This window comes from Salvelinus fontinalis, chromosome 4 (assembly GCF_029448725.1).
Source record: "Salvelinus fontinalis isolate EN_2023a chromosome 4, ASM2944872v1, whole genome shotgun sequence".
Taxonomy (NCBI): Eukaryota; Metazoa; Chordata; class Actinopteri; order Salmoniformes; family Salmonidae; genus Salvelinus; species Salvelinus fontinalis.
In genome coordinates this window covers 51361640-51385408 of record NC_074668.1, presented here as the reverse complement: position 1 = coordinate 51385408, position 23769 = coordinate 51361640, and the positions used below count along the sequence as shown (strand labels likewise).

At 43.8% G+C, this 23769-nt stretch overlaps 1 protein-coding gene across 5 annotated transcripts in view; it reads right to left on the bottom strand.

The window, feature by feature from the left end:
- cntrl (centriolin) overlaps positions 1–19267 on the bottom strand; it is a 102684-nt gene extending 83417 nt beyond the window's left edge. For 4 of the 5 annotated variants that reach the window (XM_055920535.1, XM_055920537.1, XM_055920538.1 and 1 more), the window contains exons 1-5: positions 13129–13234; positions 12159–12424; positions 11938–12068; positions 1762–1892; positions 1457–1598 (exon numbers count right to left, since the gene is read on the bottom strand). In XM_055920535.1, the coding sequence (XP_055776510.1) occupies positions 1457–1598; positions 1762–1892; positions 11938–12068; positions 12159–12424; positions 13129–13181 (723 nt within the window). In that variant the 5' untranslated portion in view covers positions 13182–13234. Of the gene's footprint in view, positions 1–1456; positions 1599–1761; positions 1893–11937; positions 12069–12158; positions 12425–13128; positions 13235–19145 lie in introns of those variants that run through there. The other variant, XM_055920540.1, reaches the window with a different exon arrangement.
- Between the last annotated feature and the right edge of the window lie 4502 nt (positions 19268–23769).

Below are 23769 nucleotides of genomic sequence, written 5' to 3'. Positions count from 1 at the left end.
CATTACGTTTATTTTTTATCATGAATTACTTTAGTGCCTTGTTGCAAAGAGAATGAATGTTTTGGAATATGTTATTCTGTACAGGCTTCCTTCTTATCACTCTGTCAATTATGTTAGTATTGTGGAGTACCTAAAATGTTGTTGATCCATCCTCCGTTTTCTCCTATCACAGCCATTAAACTCTTAACTGTTTTAAAGTCGTCATTGGCTTAATGGTGAAATCCTTGAGCTGCTTCCTTCCTCTCCGGCAACTAAGTTAGGAAGGATGCATGTATATTTGTAGTGACTGAGTGAGTCTCATCTTTCCATAAAGGTGTCATAATAGTTTTTAGGCCAAACCGTTCAGATGATTTTATGATTAGACAGATTTTCGGGATGACTCATGGTCTGACAAACACCGCTCTAGCTCCGTTATCGCTCAATGCAGATGCGGTGGATTGAGACGCATCCAATGCAAAAAAGATATCTCTAGCTTAAACAGACAAATTTTAACTGGGATTTTTTTATGTAGACGATTATTTTAGGACCTTGCAGACACCTGGGAGAGGGAGGGAAGGCTGTTTGTATGGCTGGCTGGCTGGCTTTATGGAGAGTGCATTGACGCAGCTACTGGAAACAGCGTAACTTTTTCTCAACACATTGCAGATGTAAAGATGGCTGTAGTACATGGCTTAGGTATGGTAACTGCTGTTTGACTTGACATGAAACTAAACTAGAGTTTTAATCCTGGTTCTGAGCTAGTGCGTAGCAGGCAGCTAATTATTGTGGGTAAAAAAAAAAAAAAAAAAAAAAAAAATATCCCAATGCCCCAGGGCAGTGATTGGGGACACTGCCCTGTGTAGGGTGCTGTCTTTCGGATGGGACGTTAAACGGGTGTCCTGACTCTCTGAGGTCATTAAAGATCCCATGGCACTTATCGTAAGAGTAGGGGTGTTAACCCCGGTGTCCTGGCTAAATTCCCAATCTGGCCCTCTAACCATCATGGTCACCTAATAATCCCCAGTTTACAATTGGCGCATTCATCCCCCTCCTCTCCCCTGTAACTATTCCCCAGGTCGTTGCTGCAAATGAGAACGTGTTCTCAGTCAACCTGGTAAAATAACGGTAAAATAAATAAAATAAATAAATAAAAAATTGTATGACATGTGTTTGTAGAATGTTACGTTCCCTATTGACTGAGGTGAATGAAGCTACAGCAACAAAGTGATACTTTCTGTTCTCTAAATTGCATTTCGTTTTTAAATTGTGTAGAAATGCAGTAAATTATCTTCAAATATTGTTTTTTATCCTCTCACCCCGTCACTTTGCCATTCTTTAAGTTTAGCTGAAATGACACCCCTGACCTGAATAAATTATACATCATAAACTAGCTACAATCGGAAAGATAGAAACAGGCTAAATTAAGTGCATAGGTGGTGCATGATGAAGAAGACAGAGAAAAAACAGAGATACTCACAGAAGAGATCTTGTTACGTTGAAGGTTTAAAGTCTGGAGTGATCTCAGTTTCTTAGCCAGCCATAGAGGCACATGTTCAATGTCATTGCTGGAAAGATTTAAAAGCTGAAGTCTTGTCATGTGCTCTAGGCCCTCAATTTTACTGCAGAAAGAAACAATGTTTCTTAAAATGTTTTATTACAAAAAACAATATTACAATTAGCAATCGTAATAAATGTTTGATACACGTAGTCTGTTAACCGAATGGCAGAGTACATCAATAAAAGGAATTGATTGAGTGTTGTTTAAGTGTGCTGTGCTCTTACTGGATTATGTTGTTAGAGAGATGTAGTTCCCGCAAGTTGTGCAGCTTTTCAAGCTTCTCAATTTTTTCAATGACATTATGGCTGACGTTGAGGATCTGCAGGTGTTCGCACTTCTCCAAATTCTCAATGAACTGAAACACAGAAGATATGCCACTGTATTACGTCTGTATCTATGTCAGTGTAGGCTCCTCAGAAGAGGAACATTCTACTCAGTAAAAAAATATATACTTTAATATATTCACGTCACCAAATACCTGATTAAAACACAATGTTTTGCAATGGTCTACAATAATCTCAACAGCACCCACTAGGGACACACCACGGTGTAGCCAGAGGACAGCTATTTTCCAACCTTCTCTGGCTACATTGACTTCAATCCAAAATAAACTAGGAGGCTTGTGCTCCTCACGTCCTTCCATAGACCTACATGGTAATTATGACAACTTCCGGAGGACATCCTCCAACCCATCAAAGCTTTTGCAGTATGAACTGACATGTCCATAAAAATCAAAGGACCAGAGAATGAACCTAGTACTACACATGTGTGATTTAGAAGCTTGGTGAGTTGGTGACATTGTTGGGTTGATTGAAATAGTTCAGCAGTTTCAGGACATTATTTAATTCAAATTAGTTTATTCAAACTACAGGAGACAGCGGAGGTAGATTATATATTGTTTTCTTGGTTTTAGATCTTTATTTTTGTGTTGATGTAGTGCCATTTTCTTCAATTTGCCCTGCAAACTTTAGTATCAAGTAGCTAGCTACCAGAGTGCAGTTTTCTCCGCCAGAATGGCAAGCTAACGCTAACGACAAATAGTGCCTTTTTAAATTGAAGAAGCCATTTCATTGCCTACATCAGATTCCAGCTTCTGGGAAAAAGCTGTATCAATCATGTAATGGAGGAAGGTCTGGTTAAATTGTGCAACAACAAGAAGGTAAGAAAAAGAAACAGTGATACTTCATTTTTGGGCATGTAAGAGTTGGCTTTTAGGGGGCATGTTGATCGTCCTGCAACGAGCCAAGGGCAGAAGAGGGAAAGTTCTGCAAACAATGGCAACTACAAGGAGCTTGGAGAGGTATTTGCCATTACAATACTTTACTTGCTGAGCATATTGTAACGGTCCTGACCTGTTTTATGTTGTTTTTGTATGTGTTTATGGTCAGGGCATGTGTTTTGGGTGGGCAGTCTATGTTATCTGTTTCTATGTTGGTTTTGGTTGCCTGGTATGGCTCTTAATTAGAGGCAGGTGTTTTGCGTTCTCCTCTAATTAAGAGTCATATTTAGGTAGGGTGTTCTCACTGTTTGTTTGTGGGTGATTGTCTCCTGTGTCGTCGTATGTATGTACCATACGGGACTGTTTGGCTGTTCGTTTATTTTGATGTCGTCTGTTTCCTGTCCGTGAGTTTACGTTTAGTTATGTAAGTTTATGTTCAGGTTTCGTCAACGTCGTTTTCTTGTTTTGTATTTTTGAAAGTGTTTTGTTTTTTCGTGTTGCCATCATAGTTTTTTCAAATAAAGAGATGGCCTATTTCCCTACTGCTGCATTTTGGTCTGATGATCCTTCTCTCCTCTCCTCGTCCGAGGATGAGGAGAGAGACAGCCCTTACAGAATCACCCACCAAACTAGGACCAAGCGGCAAGGGAGTGCTCAACAGAGCAACAAGGACTCCTGGACTTGGGAGGAGATCCTGGACGGTAGAGGACCCTGGGCTCAGCCAGGGGAATATCGACGTCCCAAGGAGGAGTTGGAAGCAGCGAAGGCTGAGAGGCGCTGGTATGAGGAGGCAGCGCGGCGACGCGGTTGGGAGCCCGTGAGTCAGGCCCAAAAATTTCTTGGGGGGGGGTACACGAGGAGTGTGGCAAAGCCGGGTAGGATACCCGAGCCAACTCCCCGTGCTTACCGTGGAGGTAGAAGGCGTCGTACTGGTAAGACACCGTGTTATGCGGTAAAGCGCACGGTGTCCCCAGTACGCGTGCTTAGCCCAGTGCGGGCTATTCCACCTTGCCGCACTGGGAGGGCTAGGTTGGGCATCGAGCCGGATGTCATGAAGCCGGCCCAACGTATCTGGCCTCCAGTACGTCTCCTCGGGCCGGCGTACATGGCACCAGCCTTACAGGTGGTGTCCCCGGTTCGCCTGCATAGGCCAGTGCGGGCTGTTCCACCTCGCCGCACTGGCAGGGCTACGGGGACCATTCAACCTGGTAGGGTTGGGGAGGCTCGGTGCTCAAGAGCACGTGTCCTCCTTCACGGTCCGGTAGACCCGGTGCCACCTCCATGTACCAGTCCTCCGGTGGCAGCCCCTCGTACCAGGCTGTCTCTCCGGGTTCTCTCTCCTGCTGTTTCCTCCTCTCCAGCGCAGCCAGTGCCTAGACCCCGCACCAGGCTGTCTCTCCTTCTCCTCCCTACAGAGCCGTCCTGCCATGACCAGCCAGAGCCGTCCTGCCATGACCAGCCAGAGCCGTCCTGCCATGACCAGCCAGAGCCGTCCTGCCATGACCAGCCAGAGCCGTCCAGCCAGGGCCTGCCAGAGTCCCTCAGCCAGGGCCTGCCAGAGTCCCTCAGCCAGGACCAGCCAGAGTCCCTCAGCCAGGACCAGCCAGAGTCCCTCAGCCAGGACCAGCCAGAGTCCCTCAGCCAGGATCAGCCAGAGTCCCTCAGCCAGGATCAGCCAGAGTCCCTCAGCCAGGATCAGCCAGAGTCCCTCAGCCAGGATCAGCCAGAGTCCCTCAGCCAGAGTCCCTCAGTCAGGATCAGCCAGAGTCCCTCAGCCAGGATCTGCCAGAGTCCCTCAGCCAGGATCTGCCAGAGTCCCTCAGCCAGGATCTGCCAGAGTCCCTCAGCCAGGATCTGCCAGAGTCCCTCAGCCAGGATCTGCCAGAGTCCCTCAGCCAGGATCTGCCAGAGTCCCTCAGCCAGGATCTGCCAGAGTCCCTCAGCCAGGATCTGCCAGAGTCCCTCAGCCAGGATCTGCCAGAGTCCCTCAGCCAGGATCTGCCAGAGTCCCTCAGCCAGGATCTGCCAGAGTATATCAGCCGGGACCTGCCCCTTGTCCCGGTGTTGCCCCTTGTCCCGGTGCTGCCCTTTATCCCGGTGCTGCCCCTTGTCCCGGTGCTGCCCCTTGTCCCGGTGCTGCCCCTTGTCCCGGTGCTGCCCCTTGTCCCGGTGCTGCCCCTTGTCCCGGTGCTGCCCCTTGTCCCGGTGCTGCCCCTTGTCCCGGTGCTGCCCCGTCTCCCGGTGCTGGCTGTTTATTTAGGGGATGTTAGTTTTAGGGTGGTCATTGGAAGGGGAAGACAGAAGCGGGGAGTGACTATGGTGGTGTGGGGACAGCGTCCAGAGCCTGAGCCACCACCGTGGTCAACTGCCCACCCAGACCCTCCCCTGGACTTTGTGCTGGTGCGCCCGGCGTTCGCACCTTGAGGGGGGGGTTCTGTAACGGTCCTGACCTGTTTTATGTTGTTTTTGTATGTGTTTATGGTCAGGGCATGTGTTTTGGGTGGGCAGTCTATGTTATCTGTTTCTATGTTGGTTTTGGTTGCCTGGTATGGCTCTTAATTAGAGGCAGGTGTTTTGCGTTCTCCTCTAATTAAGAGTCATATTTAGGTAGGGTGTTCTCACTGTTTGTTTGTGGGTGATTGTCTCCTGTGTCGTCGTATGTATGTACCATACGGGACTGTTTGGCTGTTCGTTTATTTTGATGTCGTCTGTTTCCTGTCCGTGAGTTTACGTTTAGTTATGTAAGTTTATGTTCAGGTTTCGTCAACGTCGTTTTCTTGTTTTGTATTTTTGAAAGTGTTTTGTTTTTTCGTGTTGCCATCATAGTTTTTTCAAATAAAAAGATGGCCTATTTCCCTACTGCTGCATTTTGGTCTGATGATCCTTCTCTCCTCTCCTCGTCCGAGGATGAGGAGAGAGACAGCCCTTACACATATGGACGTTTCTACTGTCTTCTCTGGGATGTCGAAATCAATTCAGAATTATGATCATTTATCACATCATCCATTAAGTGTGATTAAAAGAGGTTGACGCAGCACATTTTTTCACATGGTATGTGGATGATCAGGGTTTTAATTCAGGAAAGTTTCATGGGCTACATTTGATCCCACTGGGAACACCACATCATTTCAATTTGGAAGTTAGGTAATATTTGGTTGAGACGTTGATCAATGAGATTAAACTATATTTAACCACTCAAAAAGACAGCAAAAATGTTGTTGAATTTCCAATGTGTAACCACTACGATTTCAACCATCTAAAAGCACAAGCAAAAACCATGATTTTTGGTTAAGGGCCCTGTGCAGTCAAAAACGTGAATTTCCTGCTTGTGTTTTATACATATTCCCACACTATGAGATTGGAATAATGCTGTGAAATTCAGAAAATTATGATAATGCCTTTTTAGTGTAAGAGCTGTTTGAAAAGACCGGCCTAAAAAGTCCACCTGTTTGGTGTGGTGGAGTTTAGGCCTGCCTGGTGACATCAGTAAATGTGTTAATAGACCAATAAGAAAGACAGTTACAAACCTCTGTCAATAACAGCTAGTTTTCATCTCCCCAATTAGACCACCAAAATTCTTGCTTGAGAAATGTATGTTTGCTAAGAAGATATTTGTTTCTTTTTGGCCATTTTAAATGATAACAATCACAGTAAGGTACTTCATTCATTCATCCGGTGCATCCCATTTCCATTGATCATCCTTGAGATGTTTCTACAACTTGACTGGAGTCTGCCTGTGGTGAATTAAAGTGATTGGACATGATTTGGAATGGCACACACCTGTCTATATAAGGTCCCACAGTTGACAGTGGATGTCAGAGCAAAAACCAAGACATGATGTCAAAGGAATTGGCAGTGAGCTCAGAGACAGGATTGCGTTGAGACACAGATCTGGGGAAAGGTACCAAAAAATGTCTGCAGCATTGAAGGTCCCCAAGAACACAGTGGCCTCCATTATTCTTAAATGGAAGAAGTTTGGAACAACCAAGAGTCTTCCTAGTGCTGGCCGCCCGGCCAAACTGAGCAATCGGGGGAGAAGGGCCTTGGTCAGGGAGGTGACCAAGAACCTGATGGTCACTCTGAAAGAGCTCCAGACTTTCTCTGTGGAGATGGGAGAACCTTTTAGAACGACAACCATCTCTGCAGTTACTCCACCAATCAGGCCTTTATGGTAGAGGCCAGGCGGAAGCCACTTATCAGTAAAAGGCACATGATAGCCCACTTGGAGTTTGGCAAAAAGCACCTAAAGACTCTCAGACCATGAGAAGCAAGATTATCTTGTCTGATGAAAACAAGATTGAACTATTTGGCCTGAATGCCAAGCATCACGTCTGGAGGAAACGTGGCACCATCCCTACGGTAAAGTATAGTGGTGGCAGCATCATGCTGTGGGGATATTTTTCAGTGACATGGACTGGAAGACTAGTCAGGATCGAGGGAAAGATGAACGGAGCAAAGTACAGAGAGATCCTTGATGAAAACCTGCTCCAGAGCGCTCAGGATCTCAGACTGGGGAGAAGGTTCACCTTCCAACAGGACAACAACCCTAAGCACACAACCAAGACAACGCAGGAGTGGCTTTGGGACAAGTCTTTGAATGTCCTTGAGTGGCACAGCCAGAGCCCGGACTTGAACCCGATCGAACATCTATGCAGACCTGAAAATAGTTGTGCAGCGACGCTCCCCATCCAACCTGATAGAGCTTGAGAGGATCTGCAGAGAAGAATGGGAAACTTCCCAAATACAGGTGTGCCAAGCTTGTAGCATCATACCCAAGAAGACTCAAGGCTGTAATCGCTGCCAAAGGTGCGTCAACAAAGTACAGTAAAGGGTCTGAATACTTATCTAAATGTGATCAGTTTTATCTTTTTTTTTTTATAACTTTGCAACAGTGTAAAAAAAACAGTTTTTGCTTGTCATTATGGGGTATTGTGTGTAGATTGAGGAAAAAAACTATTTAACCAATTTTAGAATATGGCTGTAACGTAACAAAATGTGGAAAGTCAAGGGGTCTGAATAATTTCCGAATGCACTGTACAGGGTGCAAGTGACCAATACTGTTCAAGATTCTGTGCAAAATATTACAGCAATTGTGACGATCTCCACAGACCTGCAACAACCTACAGTATGCATGCAATCTTGAACATGCACGCTTTATATGATTAGAGAAGAAAAAAATGTATAGTTACAGTAACCTCAATGTGGCCATGGATGTTACTAATTTTAAGATTGAATGTTACATTTGTTTTTAAGATTACTTTTGTAATACAGTAAATTTCCTAAAGTTACCAAATATCAACATTTAAAGGGGATTCATCTTCTGCCACTGACTTAGTCTGGTTTTAATTACAGTTTTTCTACAAATTAATAATTGCTGTGTTGGATTCACATCTCCATCTCAACCAAAAATCTAAATTAAAGAATAGGATTAAATCAATCAAATTTAAATATAGTTTGGTTTAGTCCTATTCTTTAACTTAGATTTTTTGGAGACGTGCACAGAAGGTACTATCCAAGCAGAAGATAGATCTCCTTCAAATGTTGATACTGTATTTGGTTGCGTTGACAACCAAGCACATTTCAATATCACTACATATTATACAATTTAAAATCAACAAGAGCTTGAAACCCTAGACCTATTGTATTGTCTATTTTTAAGTTGAATTCTGTGTTGAATTGAAACAATAGATGTTGATGACTTTGCAACTGCTATATAGGCTTAAATAGCATTATTGATGATACATGAATGATAAAGTATGGTCACATTTCATTTGCTCTGTAAACCCACCCTTTGGAATGACTGATAGCAACAGTAAATCTATTTAGTTTTTATTGGAGATCTCAATCATTCTCACGATGGCACATTGGTAATAGTCAGTGACAATAGCTATGCAGGGCTTGGTTAAAACCCTGGATGGGAGACCAAAGGGTAGCTGAAGATCAATTCTCCAGTAGGTGCTGTGCCCAGCCTATTGTTTTTTTCTTCTTCTAATAGTGGATATAACATTGAAGATCTGACATTTTAAAAAGGTACAAATTCAACATATTTTACACAAGGTTTGTCAATGTTGAAATTTGGTTACCACTAACATGCTTCCATCCATTTCCATCCGTTTTATGCAAGTCATAACAAACAAATAATAATAATCACGACAGCTGTGATGGAAACAGGAAGTTTCGGTACAATTTTATAAATGCCGACAGATAATTTGTTCATTCACGATGGTGGGATCTTTTTGTGTCGGTAAAATTAATTATGCGAGAAATAGCGCTGGAAACACCTTTATGACAATTACATTTGACATTTTAGTCATTTAGCAGACGCTCTTATCAAGAGCGACTTACGGGAGCAATTAGGGTTAAGTGCAATGCTGAATGGCACATCGACAGACTTTTCACCTAGTCATCTCGGGGATTCGAACCAACAAGCTTTTGGTTACTGGGCTAAAGCTCTTAACCGCTAGGCTGTGCGCAAATATTGATATAAAAACCATCATATCGAAAGTAAACTTGGAGTCATGCGATGATCTGGTGTGTGGTCCTTCCACTACGAATCATGAAACCATGCAGTTTATTAGGCTACAGATTAAATAATTTATGATGAACTTCACAGGGTGGTGAAAGTAATAATAATAATATCATTATGTAGACAGCCTTGCCACACTGTATCTTCTGGCTAGAGCGCACGTGCCAACCAGAGTAGGCAGATTTGCTATTTAACCCAACTGTTATTGTGACAAAACTATCGGTAGAGTTGAAAATGCAAGGGAACCACAGTGAACTTTAGATTATAATACAGTACATGAAAGTGCACACGAAATGTACTTTTTCGTTTAAGTTATGTTATCACACACTGATTTTTATCTGCAACAAGTCAGTTTGGCGGAAACATACCACTGGTGAGAAAATTTGCATATTTTCTTTATGCATATTTTTGAATATTCGCATTACAATCTGTTGCCAATTGGTGACAAAAGTTTGCAGACAACAACGGTCGGTGCTTGATCACCGATAACGATGAGACAGCCTGTAGGGAGGTCATAGACCTGGCAGTGTGGTAAAAGGACAACAACCTCTCCCTCAACGGGATCAAGACAAAGAAGATGATCGTAGACTACAGGAAAAGGAGAGCCGAGCACGCTGCCATTCTCGTCGATGGAGCTGTGGTGGAGCAGGTCGAGAGCTTCAAGTTCCTTGGTGTCCACATCACCAACAAACTATCTCGGTCAAAACACAACCAAGGCAGTCGTGAAGAGGGCACGACAACAACTATTCCCCCTCAGGAGCCTGAAAAGATTGGGCATGAGTCCTCAGATTCTCAAAAAGTTCTACAGCTGCACCATCGAGAGCATCACTGCCTGGTATGGCAAATGCTCTGCATCAGACCGCAAGGCGCTACAGAGGGTAGTGCGTACGGCCCGGTACATCACTGGGGCCAAGCTTCCAGCCATCCAGGACCTCTATACCAGGCTGTGTCAGAGGAAGGCCCTAAAAATTGCCAAAGACTCCAGCCACCCTAGACTATTCTCTCTGCTATCGCACGGCAAGTGGTACCAGATCGCCAAGTCTTAACATTCCTTAACAGCTTCCTCCCCCAAGCCATAAGACTGCTGAATAGCTAATCAAATGGCTATCCGAACTATTTCCATTGCCCCCCCCCCTTTCTTTTTAACGCTGCTGCTACTTGCAGTTTATTATCTATGCATAGTCACTTTACCCCTACCTACATGTACATATTACCTCGACTAACACGTACCCCAATATATTGACTCGGTACCGGTACCCCCATATATATAGCCTCGTTATTGTTATTTTATTTAAAAAATATATTCTTTAGGTTATTTAGTAAATATTTTCTTAACTGCATTGTTGGTTGAGGGCTTGTAAATAAGCATTTCAGAATAAGATTGTTGTATTCAGCGCATATTACAAATAACATTTGATTTGAAACCTGCGGTTTAAATTTTTCCCTAAAAACAATAGTTGATGTGGATGACTTTTTTCAAATCCAATGTTTTTTCCACGTCACAATACCGTCAGACAAAATTAGTATCGTAACGCATATGGAGAATTTTCCAAATACGATTATGACAAGTATTTTTTGTAATTATCTGTGATCTAAAAAATGTGCTTTCAGCTACCAGCACGCATCGCTCTTTCACTCAGTGTGAAGCGCTATGTGCTCTAAACAACTATTGGCTAGTTCTTCTGTCTGTAAAAAAACGGGTGGGGTATCGGTTGGGCCTGCTGCAATGATTGGATTAGAACAAGCTCTGTTTCAGTCACACGGTCACTCGTCTCATGGCACAAGTCTCCCTTCTCCAAACATTGTGTATGAATCAGAATCCGTAGCTAGTCATTGTTGTTCAATCTAATAATATCCTGCCGACTTTGCTGAAGCCATATGGTTGTTTTTTTCTGTCTACTTAGTCTGTCCGTATAATTATTCCATTGCTGACGACGTTATGTCACGATCCAAGCCCATGCTTGCTTGCTATTATTTTTCTCGCCCAGGAATGTTTATCAAGCGGCAGATCATTCGAAGATAAAATGACAAATGTTGATTGTTTATTTTAATTGTACAAATGTTGTGGCATAAGTGTCGGGAGAGAAAATGTTCGTTTGAATAGGACTAAGTAAGTAAATCATGTACATTTTCATCTATCGGGATAATTTACCTTTGAACAATGTGTGTGAAGGAACATAACGATGCGCTGTGAGATGCGCTCTAAGTGGTAGTATAGTAATGCACACTTGAGGAATAGGCTTTACTGGCATTTAAAGCGCACTTCTGGGTTTTCCGATCACGAGTAAATCCAATTACGAGTATCAAGTGTGATAAAACAGATACAATTATGACAAGATCGGCACACCGATACTCTGAACACCTCAACCCCTGTCCTGCACTGAAGTCTTACCTCAGTTAATCACTCAATGCTCAATGATCAGAATCCCTTCCAAACTCTAAAGTAGCTCTCTCATTCCCTTCCCCATTATATTTGACTATAAAGGTCTTTATTAAAAAGTTTTGGGTTAAAATAATATATCTTTGATGATTTTGAAAACAAGCTTTGTTGTCTCTGTGCGCCTTTACCGTAGGTCTCCTACATGGTGCTGTTTTGGTGATTGTTAAATCCGACTGATGGAAAAGGATATTTCAGCTTCATCACATAATTCTTACCTTGAATTTCTTCTCTCCACTCTTTATTACGGCCAGGTTTAGGGACCGTACAAAGGCTAGATTGTCCTGCTTGGTCAGTCTCGAGATCAGGTCCTCTGTGATATATCTGATTCCCTGGATACTCTCTTCATCTATACCAAAATGACGAAAAAGAGTGTTTCATCCAAACAGGTCAAAGGTGAAAGCAACACATTAAAGGAATTGTTGTAGCTAGCTAGTACCTGAATGTTTTGACCAGACTCGTCCTTTTCTACCTTCAATGGCCACAGTCTCTGCGAGTAGACAATCTTCATTCGCATCAGTAATGTCTAACTGGTGATTACTGTCCATCTTGGAGTGGGTTGTCCGGTGGAGAGGTAAACGGGTGGGATATGGAGTAAGGCTGTAAGGGTCCAACAGTGGTGAGCCCAGACTCTGTATCCTTAAGCTTACTTTGGCTCCTCTCCTGGGTGAGATCCTCTGCGTAACCCCCTTTTTCATTGTGAAGCTGTGAAGTGGGGGATTTGATCAATTTATGAAGCTAACATTAGGTAGCTGCTAGCAAAATTAATTAGCTAGCTATTTTATCTAGCTAAGTTACCTAGTGACTGTTGAATGAAGCTAGTCTTAAGTTCTACCATAGATAGCAGAGTTATATCAGGGATTTCCAGCAAACAAAAACCAATGAATCTGGCTAGAAGAAGTCAAGATATAAATAACTTTGTCGTTCGTTAGCTAGCTTGCTACTTAGTTATCTAGCTGATTAACGTAGCATACCCTAACTTTACAAATTAGTTTTATTCACAGTATCAGTGCGTTAACACAAGTCAAACCAACTAACGCTAGCAACAAACATTAACAATATCAAGCACTTGGGACGATAACATTAGCTAGTAAGGCTCTATCAAAAAGATGATTGAGATAAATTAGCTTTAAAGTTCCAAACCCTCATTGATTTGAATGGTGTCAGCAATTTTTATCTAACGTTAGCTAGCTAATTTCCCCCCAACATCGGCCACCCCCTAACTTCGGATACTTTCTAGTGGTTGGAGGACTAAATCACCTCGAGCTCAACATTTAAATGGACTGGAAAATAACGGTAAGTTTTGCGACTAAAGACACGCTTCTAGCTAGCTGACCACTGATTTTTATTGCAATTTATGTAAGTTAAGTAAGGTTGAGGGTTTTCAAAAAAGTAACATGTATACATACACGTTGTAACGTACGCTAACCCCATTCGGTACAAATGTGCGCAACCGCGACATTCAAACGAGGCTGCAAAGAAAACTAATGGGACTGTAGCGACTGTGTTGACATGAAAATCTGGGGTGTGAACTACGTTTCTATTCAAACATTGATTGACATGGTAATGGGTCTATAGTATTGGAGAAAATGTGAAAAAACGGATCCCTCCGACGCTGTGCGTAACGTACAGCACGCATAAAGCAACTAATTCTGTCTTACAGCCTCTCTCCACCAAGTGTAGCACTTCTCTCACCTTTTAAAAACAAGAAATGGACAGGGTAAGGTGGGATACCAAGTCATTTTTTGCGTCATCACTGCAAGCTATCATGACTCTCAAAAGCCGCTGTTTACTTCAAGATCACTTTAACCCCTCCCTAAACCTGATTCAAATTTGACACAGACCTTCAAATATGTATGTAATGACACATTGTATAAAACTATTTATCATGTTTTATTTACATTTTAGAGGCGATAAGGTGATAAGTTGGACAGTGAGTGAAAAAAGACGTTTCCCCTCACGACATCTCTACTCACTATCACGCAATAGGTTTCGCTTCCCCCCCCATTTTTAAAAAGACCCGACGGAGCTCATTGCCTTCTTGAATCATGCAGAGATGGGCATCATGAAGGTCTCGTCATTGACTTTGTTGGAAAAGAGAGAAATTGTGCTTTACAATGGCATTGATATTACAGTCGATCTGGAAGTATTACGTTTTTTGGGCGCTAAAATAAGGTCAATTGTACGGACCAGCACGATGTACAAAAGTGAGTTATTTTACGATATAACATAAACTTCAACTACGCGACAGACCAAACAACATTTAATATCCAACTTTTTACCTCAAATATAGTTAACGGATTTGCTAATGTTGCTAGCTTGGTTGCTAAATGTTGATATAACTGTTAAGTAAGCAAAAAGAAAATAAATTGTAAGCGTTAGATAATACATATGAAAACAACTGAATGTTGTCAAGCTTTTACCGTATCAAAATTGGAGTCCTCTGATGGGGGCGTTTTGCACAATCTGCAAAAATTCTATTTGAACCATGAACTTTTTGACACCTATCACTGTTGGCTATGTTTAATCTTACAACAGCTACAGTACATAGAGGCAGTATTTAGTCAAATGTTACAATGTATGCATCAATATTAAACTAATTGGGACACTAATTTTCATTACAGATATCAAACAAAAAACGTCAGTACACTTTCAGTTATTGTGATCATCATCACCTTTCAATGCCTTAGCTCTGAAATGTAAATGTTTATACATATTCAGATTAAGTTATCTTTCTAAAACGTGTATTGTGTGCCAAGTTATTTAGCACCACAGCATGGAGAAAGTCAAGAGAAAGCAGTGGAGTGAGATGGACATTTTCCATGCCATGGAGGACTGCGGGGCAGGGATGGCTAGCCGCCAGGCTGCCCAGGTTAGGCATCTTTTGTTTTTAGGAGATTACCACGTGTATGTGAATTTTATCTGCTAGTAACAGTTTTATTTTCTTACCTACCAAGGTGCATGGTGTACCTCGGCAGACCGTGGCAGATTAGCTGAGCGGCCGGTAACCCATGGTTGTCGCAGTGGACCACCCACATCGCTTGCACCAGAGGATGAACATTATCTGGTGCAGTACAGTATCTACTGCGCCAGCCATGTATCTACTGCGCAAGTATTTGGTGTTCTATGTGTTTATGTATGTAGAATGCTGGACTGACTGTTCTCAATGTGTGTGATGTAAATGTGGATGTGTATGGTGATGCCAAAACAAACATTTTCATCCTGGATGGACAATTTTATATTCTATTCTAGGTTTCGGCACCCAGGGGAAACAATCCCACCGCTGGGGAAAAGGTGGTGGGAAATGTTCAGGAAGAGGCACAAGAACCTGAGCTTGAGGAGGCCGGACAACATAGTTAGGGGGACAGCTGAGTGTGCCACACGTCTGACATAGACACCTTCTTTACTTCTTATGAGAAGCACTTGGAAGAGAGAGTGGATTGAGGGAGAAACCTAGAACAAATCTATAACGATGCGATGAATCTGGGTTTCGTAGCGACCAGAGCAGGCACAAAGTGCTGGCTCCCCGGGGCGCAAAACTGTGCTGGCACCCCCCCCCCCCCCCTGACAGGGACCTGTTCAGGAAGTGGTTTAGGTAGCCTAGTGGTTAGAGCGTTGGACTTGTAACCGAAAGGTTGCAAGATCGAATCCGCGAGCTGACAAGGTAAAAATCTGTTGTTCTGCCTCTGAAAAAGGCAGTTAACCCACTGTTCATAGGCAGTCATTGAAAATAAAAATGTGTTCTTAGCTGACTTGCCTAGTTCAAAAAAAGTTCAAATACATTTTTAAAAAATGGACACAAGAGCCACATGGACCCGGATGTGCTCGCAGCAGCACTAAGGGAAGGGGTTATACCTCTTTGTCTTCCAACACACTCCAAGGTAGCTGGAGACCTCAGCCATATTGACCGATCCTACATTGTAAACAAATCTGAATTTGCCAGAGTATTCCGCTACCCGTACCAGCGCTGCAAGGACATGCGCTACATGGTGGAAGGGTTTAAGAAGTATGGCCTTTTCCCTTTTGACCCTTCAGCCATTGAAGTGTCCCGTTTAATGGCGTCTCGGTCCCTACCGGGTCCCACTACCGGCTCTCCTGGAACCAGTAGCACTGTACCGTCTATCAGCACCTCCTCCCCAGCGACCACAGGAGGACCCTCAGCCCCTGCTCCAGTCCCAGTCCCTGCTCCAGCCCTAGCTCTAGAAGAACACCCCCTAATAGAGGGGGATGCTGATAGCAAAGGACCTGAGGCACATCCTTACTGTCCTGAAGTATCGGCTAGACCAATACAGAAGACTCCCTGTGGTCGTCACATGCCTCACCGGGGAAGAATACACGCGCCAGTGGCAGGAGAGGGGTGAGAAGGAGAGGGCGGAGGAGAAAGAGCGTCGGGCAGCCCTCAGAACACAGAGGGCACAGGAGAGGGCTGCCATGGATGAGACCATTGACGCCATCGTCTCCGCTGGACCTCCCGCTGGAACCACTCCTGACAGCTGCATCACCACCGTCAGTGCCTCCCAGTGTGCAACACTTGTAGGACCCCCCAGCTACAGAAGAAGGCCACGTGCCTATTCTCCCGGCCACACCATCATCGGCCCCTTAACCCCACCATAACAAACACCAGCTCCTCCAAGCCATTGTCAGTGGTTTCGTCCACCACCACCACCACATCACCCCCCCTGTCTGTCACCACCAAACCGGCCTCCTCTGGACCAACTTTCTCTCTCTCATTTGTATCAATTACTATTGTTGCTGTAGTACTTCTACACTTTGAAAAACCATGTTAATCAATTTGATGTGTTTTGTTTCCAAATAAAAGAAGACACCACTCGCTGTGCTCCCTGCGGGGAGCGTGATCCACCTGCAAGCTCCCCGTAAGAGTGTAGGCCCGAGGTGCCATGGGTGTGCTGTGACTTCTGCCAGCACTGGTTCCACTGCAGGTGTGTAGAGTGAGATCTATAGTTAGCGATGGAGCTGGATTTTTGTGACAATATAGGGGTGGAGGTTGAGATTTAATTATTTGTTTTGTTTGTTTTCATAAGAAATTATTTATTTGTAAAAAAAAAAAAATGACATGTCTAAAATATAATACACTGCTCAAAAAAATAAAGGGAACACTTAAACAACACAATGTAACTCCAAGTCAATCACACTTCTGTGAAATCAAGCTGTCCATTTAGGAAGCAACACTGATTGACAATAAATTTCACATGCTGTTGTGGAAATGGAATAGACAACAGGTGGAAATTATAGGCAATTAGCAAGACACCCCCAATAAAGGAGTGGTTCTGCAGGTGGTGACCACAGACCACTTCTCAGTTCCTATGCTTCCTGGCTGATGTTTTGGTCACTTTTGAATGCTGGCGGTGCTTTCACTCTAGTGGTAGCATGAGACGGAGTCTACAACCCACACAAGTGGCTCAGGTAGTGCAGCTCATCCAGGATGGCACATCAATGCGAGCTGTGGCAAGAAGGTTTGCTGTGTCTGTCAGCGTAGTGTCCAGAGCATGGAGGCTCTACCAGGAGACAGGCCAGTACATCAGGAGACGTGGAGGAGGCCGTAGGAGGGCAACAACCCAGCAGCAGGACCGCTACCTCCGCCTTTGTGCAAGGAGGAGCACTGCCAGAGCCCTGCAAAATGACCTCCAGCAGGCCACAAATGTGCATGTGTCTGCTCAAACGGTCAGAAACAGACTCCATGAGGGTGGTATGAGGGCCCGACGTCCACAGGTGGGGTTTGTGCTTACAGCCCAACACCGTGCAGGACTTTTGGCATTTGCCAGAGAACACCAAGATTGGCAAATTTGCCACTGGCGCCCTGTGCTCTTCACAGATGAAAGCAGGTTCACACTGAGCACATGAGCACATGTGACAGAGTCTGGAGACGCCGTGGAGAACGTTCTGCTGCCTGCAACATCCTCCAGCATGACCGGTTTGGCAGTGGGTCAGTCATGGTGTGCGGTGGTATTTATTTGGGGGGCCGCACAGCCCTCCATGTGCTCGCCAGAGGTAGTCTGACTGCCATTAGGTACCGAGATGAGATCCTCAGACCCCTTGTGAGACCATATGCTGGTGCGGTTGGCCCTGGGTTCCTCCTAATGCAAGACAATGCTAGACCTCATGTGGCTGGAGTGTGTCAGCAGTTCCTGCAAGAGGAAGGCATTGATGCTATGGACTGACCCGCCCGTTCCCCAGACCTGAATCCAATTGAGCACATCTGGGACATCATGTCTCGCTCCATCCACCAATGCCACGTTGCACCACAGACTGTCCAGGAGTTGGCGGATGCTTTAGTCCAGGTCTGGGAGGAGATCCCTCAGGAGACCATCCGCCACCTCATCAGGAGCATGCCCAGGCATTGTAGGGAGGTCATACAGGCACGTGGAGGCCACACACACACTACTGAGCCTCATTTTGACTTGTTTTAAGGACATTACATCAAAGTTGGATCAGCCTGTAGTGTGGTTTTCCACTTTAATTTTGAGTGTGACTCCAAATCCAGACCTCCATGGGTTGATAAATTTGATTTCCATTGATAATTTTTGTGTGATTTTGTTGTCAGCACATTCAACTATGTAAAGAAAAAAGTATTTAATAAGAATATTTCATTCATTCAGATCTAGGATGTGTTATTTTAGTGTTCCCTTTATTTTTTTGAGCAGTGTATACATTTATTCAACCCATCTTGTGCATTTCTTCCTTTACTTTCCAAGTGCATCTTTGCAACAAACTCCAACAGTGTTTAAGTTGTTTATGTCAATGCATATGACTGAAATTAAAGTTCTATTTATTTAAACAAATTTATATTTTAGTATTAAACTTTACTTTCTCAAAACATAAGATTAATCTATAAAACAAATTATGACACATTATTTGGTTACAACACTGAATATGTTGATGAAGAAACATTTTTTAAGAGTCCACAGGAGGGCGCAACGGGCTACGCAATGAAAAGTTGACATGCGAGTAAAAACATTTTTTTTTTACCAGAAAGTTAGCCAACTATCTAGTAAACACTTCGGATACGGGGTTGGCTTCTCATTTTTTAAGCTGATAACGTTAGTATTTCCACTGAAATGTCAAACATGCTAATTGCTGACCCGTTAGCTAACGTTAACATTTTTATGACACCAATAATCACAAAACATTGATGGCTTGATCACAAGACAACACTGTTGAAGGTAATATATTTCTTAAACGCTGTTGAATATACCGATAATACGGGGTTCCACGCTAACGTTAGTATTCTTTTGAACTTAACATTAATTTGGGTAACGTTATTTAGTTACTAGTTAACGTTCCTAGCTATAACGGTACTGTAGCTATATAACGTTAGGTAGAGAACATTGAACAGAACAAGGTTATGTCAATAACTAAATGTTATTGCAGACAGAACCTTAGCTATAGTCCCTAGCTATCAACTCACATTTTTGTGACTTTTTGTGATCCTCGGTCTTGTGTGTGTGAATTTAACGGCTAACATTACCGTAGCTAGCTAACCAACTGCCTCCATAGTAACCAAAGTGATACAAAGCACTTTACAACTTGACCAAATACTACTACTTCTTCGATGAGGTCTAACGGCGTTTGGCATCCAATAAATGTTCCATTACCGCCACCTACTAGACTGGAGTACAACTTCCTTATACTTTGCTTGAAAAAATAAATAAACAAATACATCTAACAATACACTCACAAGAAAATACAAAATAACACCACCCTACTCCACTATTTAAATATATTTTGTCCTACCTCAAGCCAACAACCTGAAAGGGTGGGACACCACCACTTAACACACCATGTAACTCTTCTGATGTCATGTCTCTCACACGAAAATACCTCTGCAGCTGCCACCACAACCTACATTTTCTGCGGCTTACGTTCCATCCCTGCAGTACAGTTGATAACCATTGCTATAAATGCAAAAACTCCAATCTCACTGAAACATATATCACTTGTTGGCCTATCCCTCTGTACTGGTACAGATCTACTACTCACACCACTCCTCTCAGGATCCCACCCCCTTGACCCATCTTCCTCTACTTTCTTCACTGCCTCAGCATATGACAACTTCTGCTCTACTCTAACCCTGGAAACCTCAACCTGGAGGAGGCTCCAAGATGGCAGCTTGAGTGCACGTTTCCTACCGAGCTCTATATACCAGCTTTTGAAAGATAGTGAAAGTGTATTATTTTGAACTACCAAAATAACACCTCCAGGTCCATGTGGCTCTTGTGTCCATTTTTTAAAATGTAATTTACCTTTTATTTAACTAGGCAAGTCAGTTAAGAACAAATTCTTATTTTCAATGGCGGGGTTACCTGCCTTGTTCAGGGTCAGAACGACAGGAATTTACAAGTATAGACAGAGCAAGGAGAGAGAAACTGTGGCCAGCTGTGGGGGAAAAAAGCACAGACAAGTACAATTCTACAAGTATTGTGAGGTTTCTTTTTTGACTCTGGGGTGTGTGAAATCAATTGGGAGGCTGAGAGGGAACAGTGTGATGACCCTATTATAGTTGAAGAGATCATTTATTCTACTGAACACCTTAAAAATAATACGTTTCCTGGGACTGATGGTATATCTGCTGAGTTTTACAAAACTTTTTCTCAACAGTTAGCCCCATTTCTGTTGGAGGTCTTTTCTGAAAGCAAATAATGCTCTCCCTCCCAGTTTGACTCAAGGTCTGATTACATTAATACCTAAGCCCAAGAAAGACTTACTTCTACTCGATAATTACCGTCCAATCTGTCTGCTCAATAATGACTACAAAATATTAGCAAGTAGAATGAAGGCAGTATTGGACTAAATTATAGAAGAGACCCAATCTGGCTTCATGAGGAATAGACATATACAGTTGAAGTCGGAAGTTTACAGACACTTAGGTTGGAGTCATTAAAACTAGTTTTTCAACTTGTTAACAAGCTATAGTTTGGGCAAGTCAGTTAGGACATCTACTTTGTGCATGACACAAGTAATTTTTCCAACAATTGTTTACAGACAGATTATTTCACTTATAATTCATTGTATCACAATTCCAGTGGGTCAGAAGTTTACATACACTAAGTTGACTGTGCCTTTAAACAGCTTGGAATATTCCAGAAAATGATGTCATGGCTTTAGAAGCTTCTGATAGGCTAAGTGACATAATTTGAGTCAATTGGAGGTGTACCTGTGGATGTATTTCAAACCCTACCTTCAAACACAGTGCCTCTTTGCTTGACATCATGGGAAAATGTAAAGAAATCTGGAAAAGAATTGTAGACCTCCACAAGTCTGGTTCATCCTTGGGAGCAATTTCCAAACGCCTGAAGGTACCACGTTCATCTGTACAAACAATAGTACGCAAGTATAAACACCATGGGACCACGCAGCCGTCATACCGCTAAGGAAGGAGACGCGTTGTCTCCTAGAGATGAACGTACTTTGGTGCGAAAAGTGCAAATCAATCCCAGAACAACAGCAAAGGACGTTGTGAAGATGCTGGAGGAAACAGGTACAAAGTATCTATATCCACAGGAAAATGAGTCCTATATCGACACAACCTGAAATGCCGCTCAGCAAGGAAGAAGCCACTGCTCCAAAACCGCCATAAAAAAGCCAGACTACGGTTTGCAACTGCACATGGGGACGAAGATTGTACTTCCGGCGCCGACAGCGATGACCACCTCGTTTCACGTTCCTAGGAAACTATGCAGTATTTTGTCTTTTTATGTATTATTTCTTACATTGTTACCCCAGGAAATCTGAAGTTTTATTACATACAGCCAGGAGGAACTTTTGGATATAAGAGCAACGTCAACTTACCAACATTACGACCATGAATACGACTTTCAAAAGGCGGATCCTCTTTTTGGTCCACTACCCAGGGCAATGGATCGGATCCCAGCCGGCGACCCAAAACAACGGCGCCGCAAAAGGGGCAGACGGAGCGGTCTTCTGGTCAGGCTCCGTAGACGGACTCCCAAGTATACTACTCGCCAATGTCCAGTCTCTTGACAACAAGGTAGACGAAATCCGAGCAAGGGTTGCCTTCCAGAGACACATCAGAGATTGTAACGTTCTTTGTTTCATGGAAACATGGCTCACTCGGGATACGTTATCAGAGTCAGTACAACCAACTGGTTTCTTCACGCATCGCACCGACAGAAACAATCATCTCTCTGGTAAGAAGAAGGGCGGGGGTGTATGCCTTATGATTAACGAGACGTGGTGTGATCATAATAACATACAGGAACAAAAGTCCTTTTGTTCACCTGACCTAGAATTCCTTACAATCAAACGCTGTCCGCATTATCTACCAAGATAATTCTCTTCGATTATAATCACAGTCGTGTATATTCCCCCCCAAGCAGACACATTGACAGCCCTGAAAGAACTTCATTGGACTCTATGTAAACTGGAAACCACATATCCTGAGGCTGCATTTATTGTAGCTGGGGATTTTAACAAGGCTAATCTGAAAACAAGGCTCCCTAAATTTTATCAGCATATCGAATGCGCAACCCGGACTGGTAAAACCCTGGATCATTCTTACTCTAACTTCCGCTACGCATACAAAGCCCTCCCTCGTCCTCCTTTCGGAAAATCTGAGCATGACTCCATTTTGTTGCTCCCAGGCTATAGACAGAAACTAAAACAGGAAACGCCCGTGCTCAAGTCTGTTCAACGCTGGTCCGACCAATCGGATTCCACCCTTCAAGATTTCTTCGATCACGTGGACTGGGGTATGTTCCGCATAGCGGAATACGCTGATTCGGTGAGCGAGTTTATTAGCAAGTGCATCAATGATGTTGTACCCACAGCGACTATTAAAACCTTTCCCAACCAGAAACCGTGGATTGATGGCAGCATTCACGCAAAACTGAAAGCGCGAGCCACTGCTTTTAATCAGGGCAAGGCGACCGGAAACATGACCGAATACAAACAGTGTAGCTATTCCCTCCGCAAGGCAATCAAACAAGCTAAACGTCATTATAGAGACAAAGTAGAGTCGCAATTCAACGGCTCAGACACGAGAGGTATGTGGCAGGGTTTAGTCAATCACGGACTACAAAAATAAAACCAGCCCTGTCGCGGACCACGATGTCTTGCTCACAGACAAACTAAACAACTTCCTTGCTCGCTTTGAGGACAATACAGTGCCACCGAAACGGCCCGCTACCAAAACCTGTGGGCCCTCCTTCACTGCAGCCAACGTGAGTAAAACATTTAAACGTGGTAACCCTCCCAACGCTGCCGGCCCAGACGTCATCCCGTCATCCCTAGCATCCCTAGCATCCTCAGAGCTTACGCAGACCAGCTGGCTGGTGTTTACGGACATATTCAATCAATCCTTATCCCAGTCTGCTGTTCCCACATGCTTCAAGAGGGCCACTATTGTTCCTGTTCCCAAGAAAGCTAAGGTAACTGAGCTAAATGCCTATCGCCCCGTAGCACTTACTTCCGTCATCATGCTTTGAGAGACTAGTCAAGGACCATATATCACCTCCACCCTACCTGACACCCTAGACCCACTCCAATTTGCTTACCGCTCCAATAGGTCCACAGACGATGCAATCACAATCACACTGCATACTGCCCTAACCCATCTAGACAAGAGGAATACCCATGTAAGAATGCTGTTCGTTGACTACAGCTCAGCATTTAACACCATAGTACCCTCCAAACTCGTCATTAAGCTCGAGACCCTGGGTCTCGACCCCGCTCTGTGCAACTGGGTCCTGGACTTCCTGACAGGCCGCCCCCAGGTGGTGAGGGTAGGAAACAACATCTCCACCCTGCTGATCCTCAACACTGGGGCCCCACAAGGGTGCGTTCTCAGCCCTCTCCTGTACTCCCTGTTCACCCATGACTGCGTGGCCATGCATGCCTCCAACTCAATCATCAAGATTGCAGACGACACTACAGTAGTAGGCTTGATTACCAACAACGACGAGACGGCCTACAGGGAGGAGATGAGGGCCCTCGGAGTGTGGTGTCAGGAAAATAACCTCACACTCAATGTCATCAAAACAAAGGAGATGATCGTGGACTTTAGGAAACAGCAG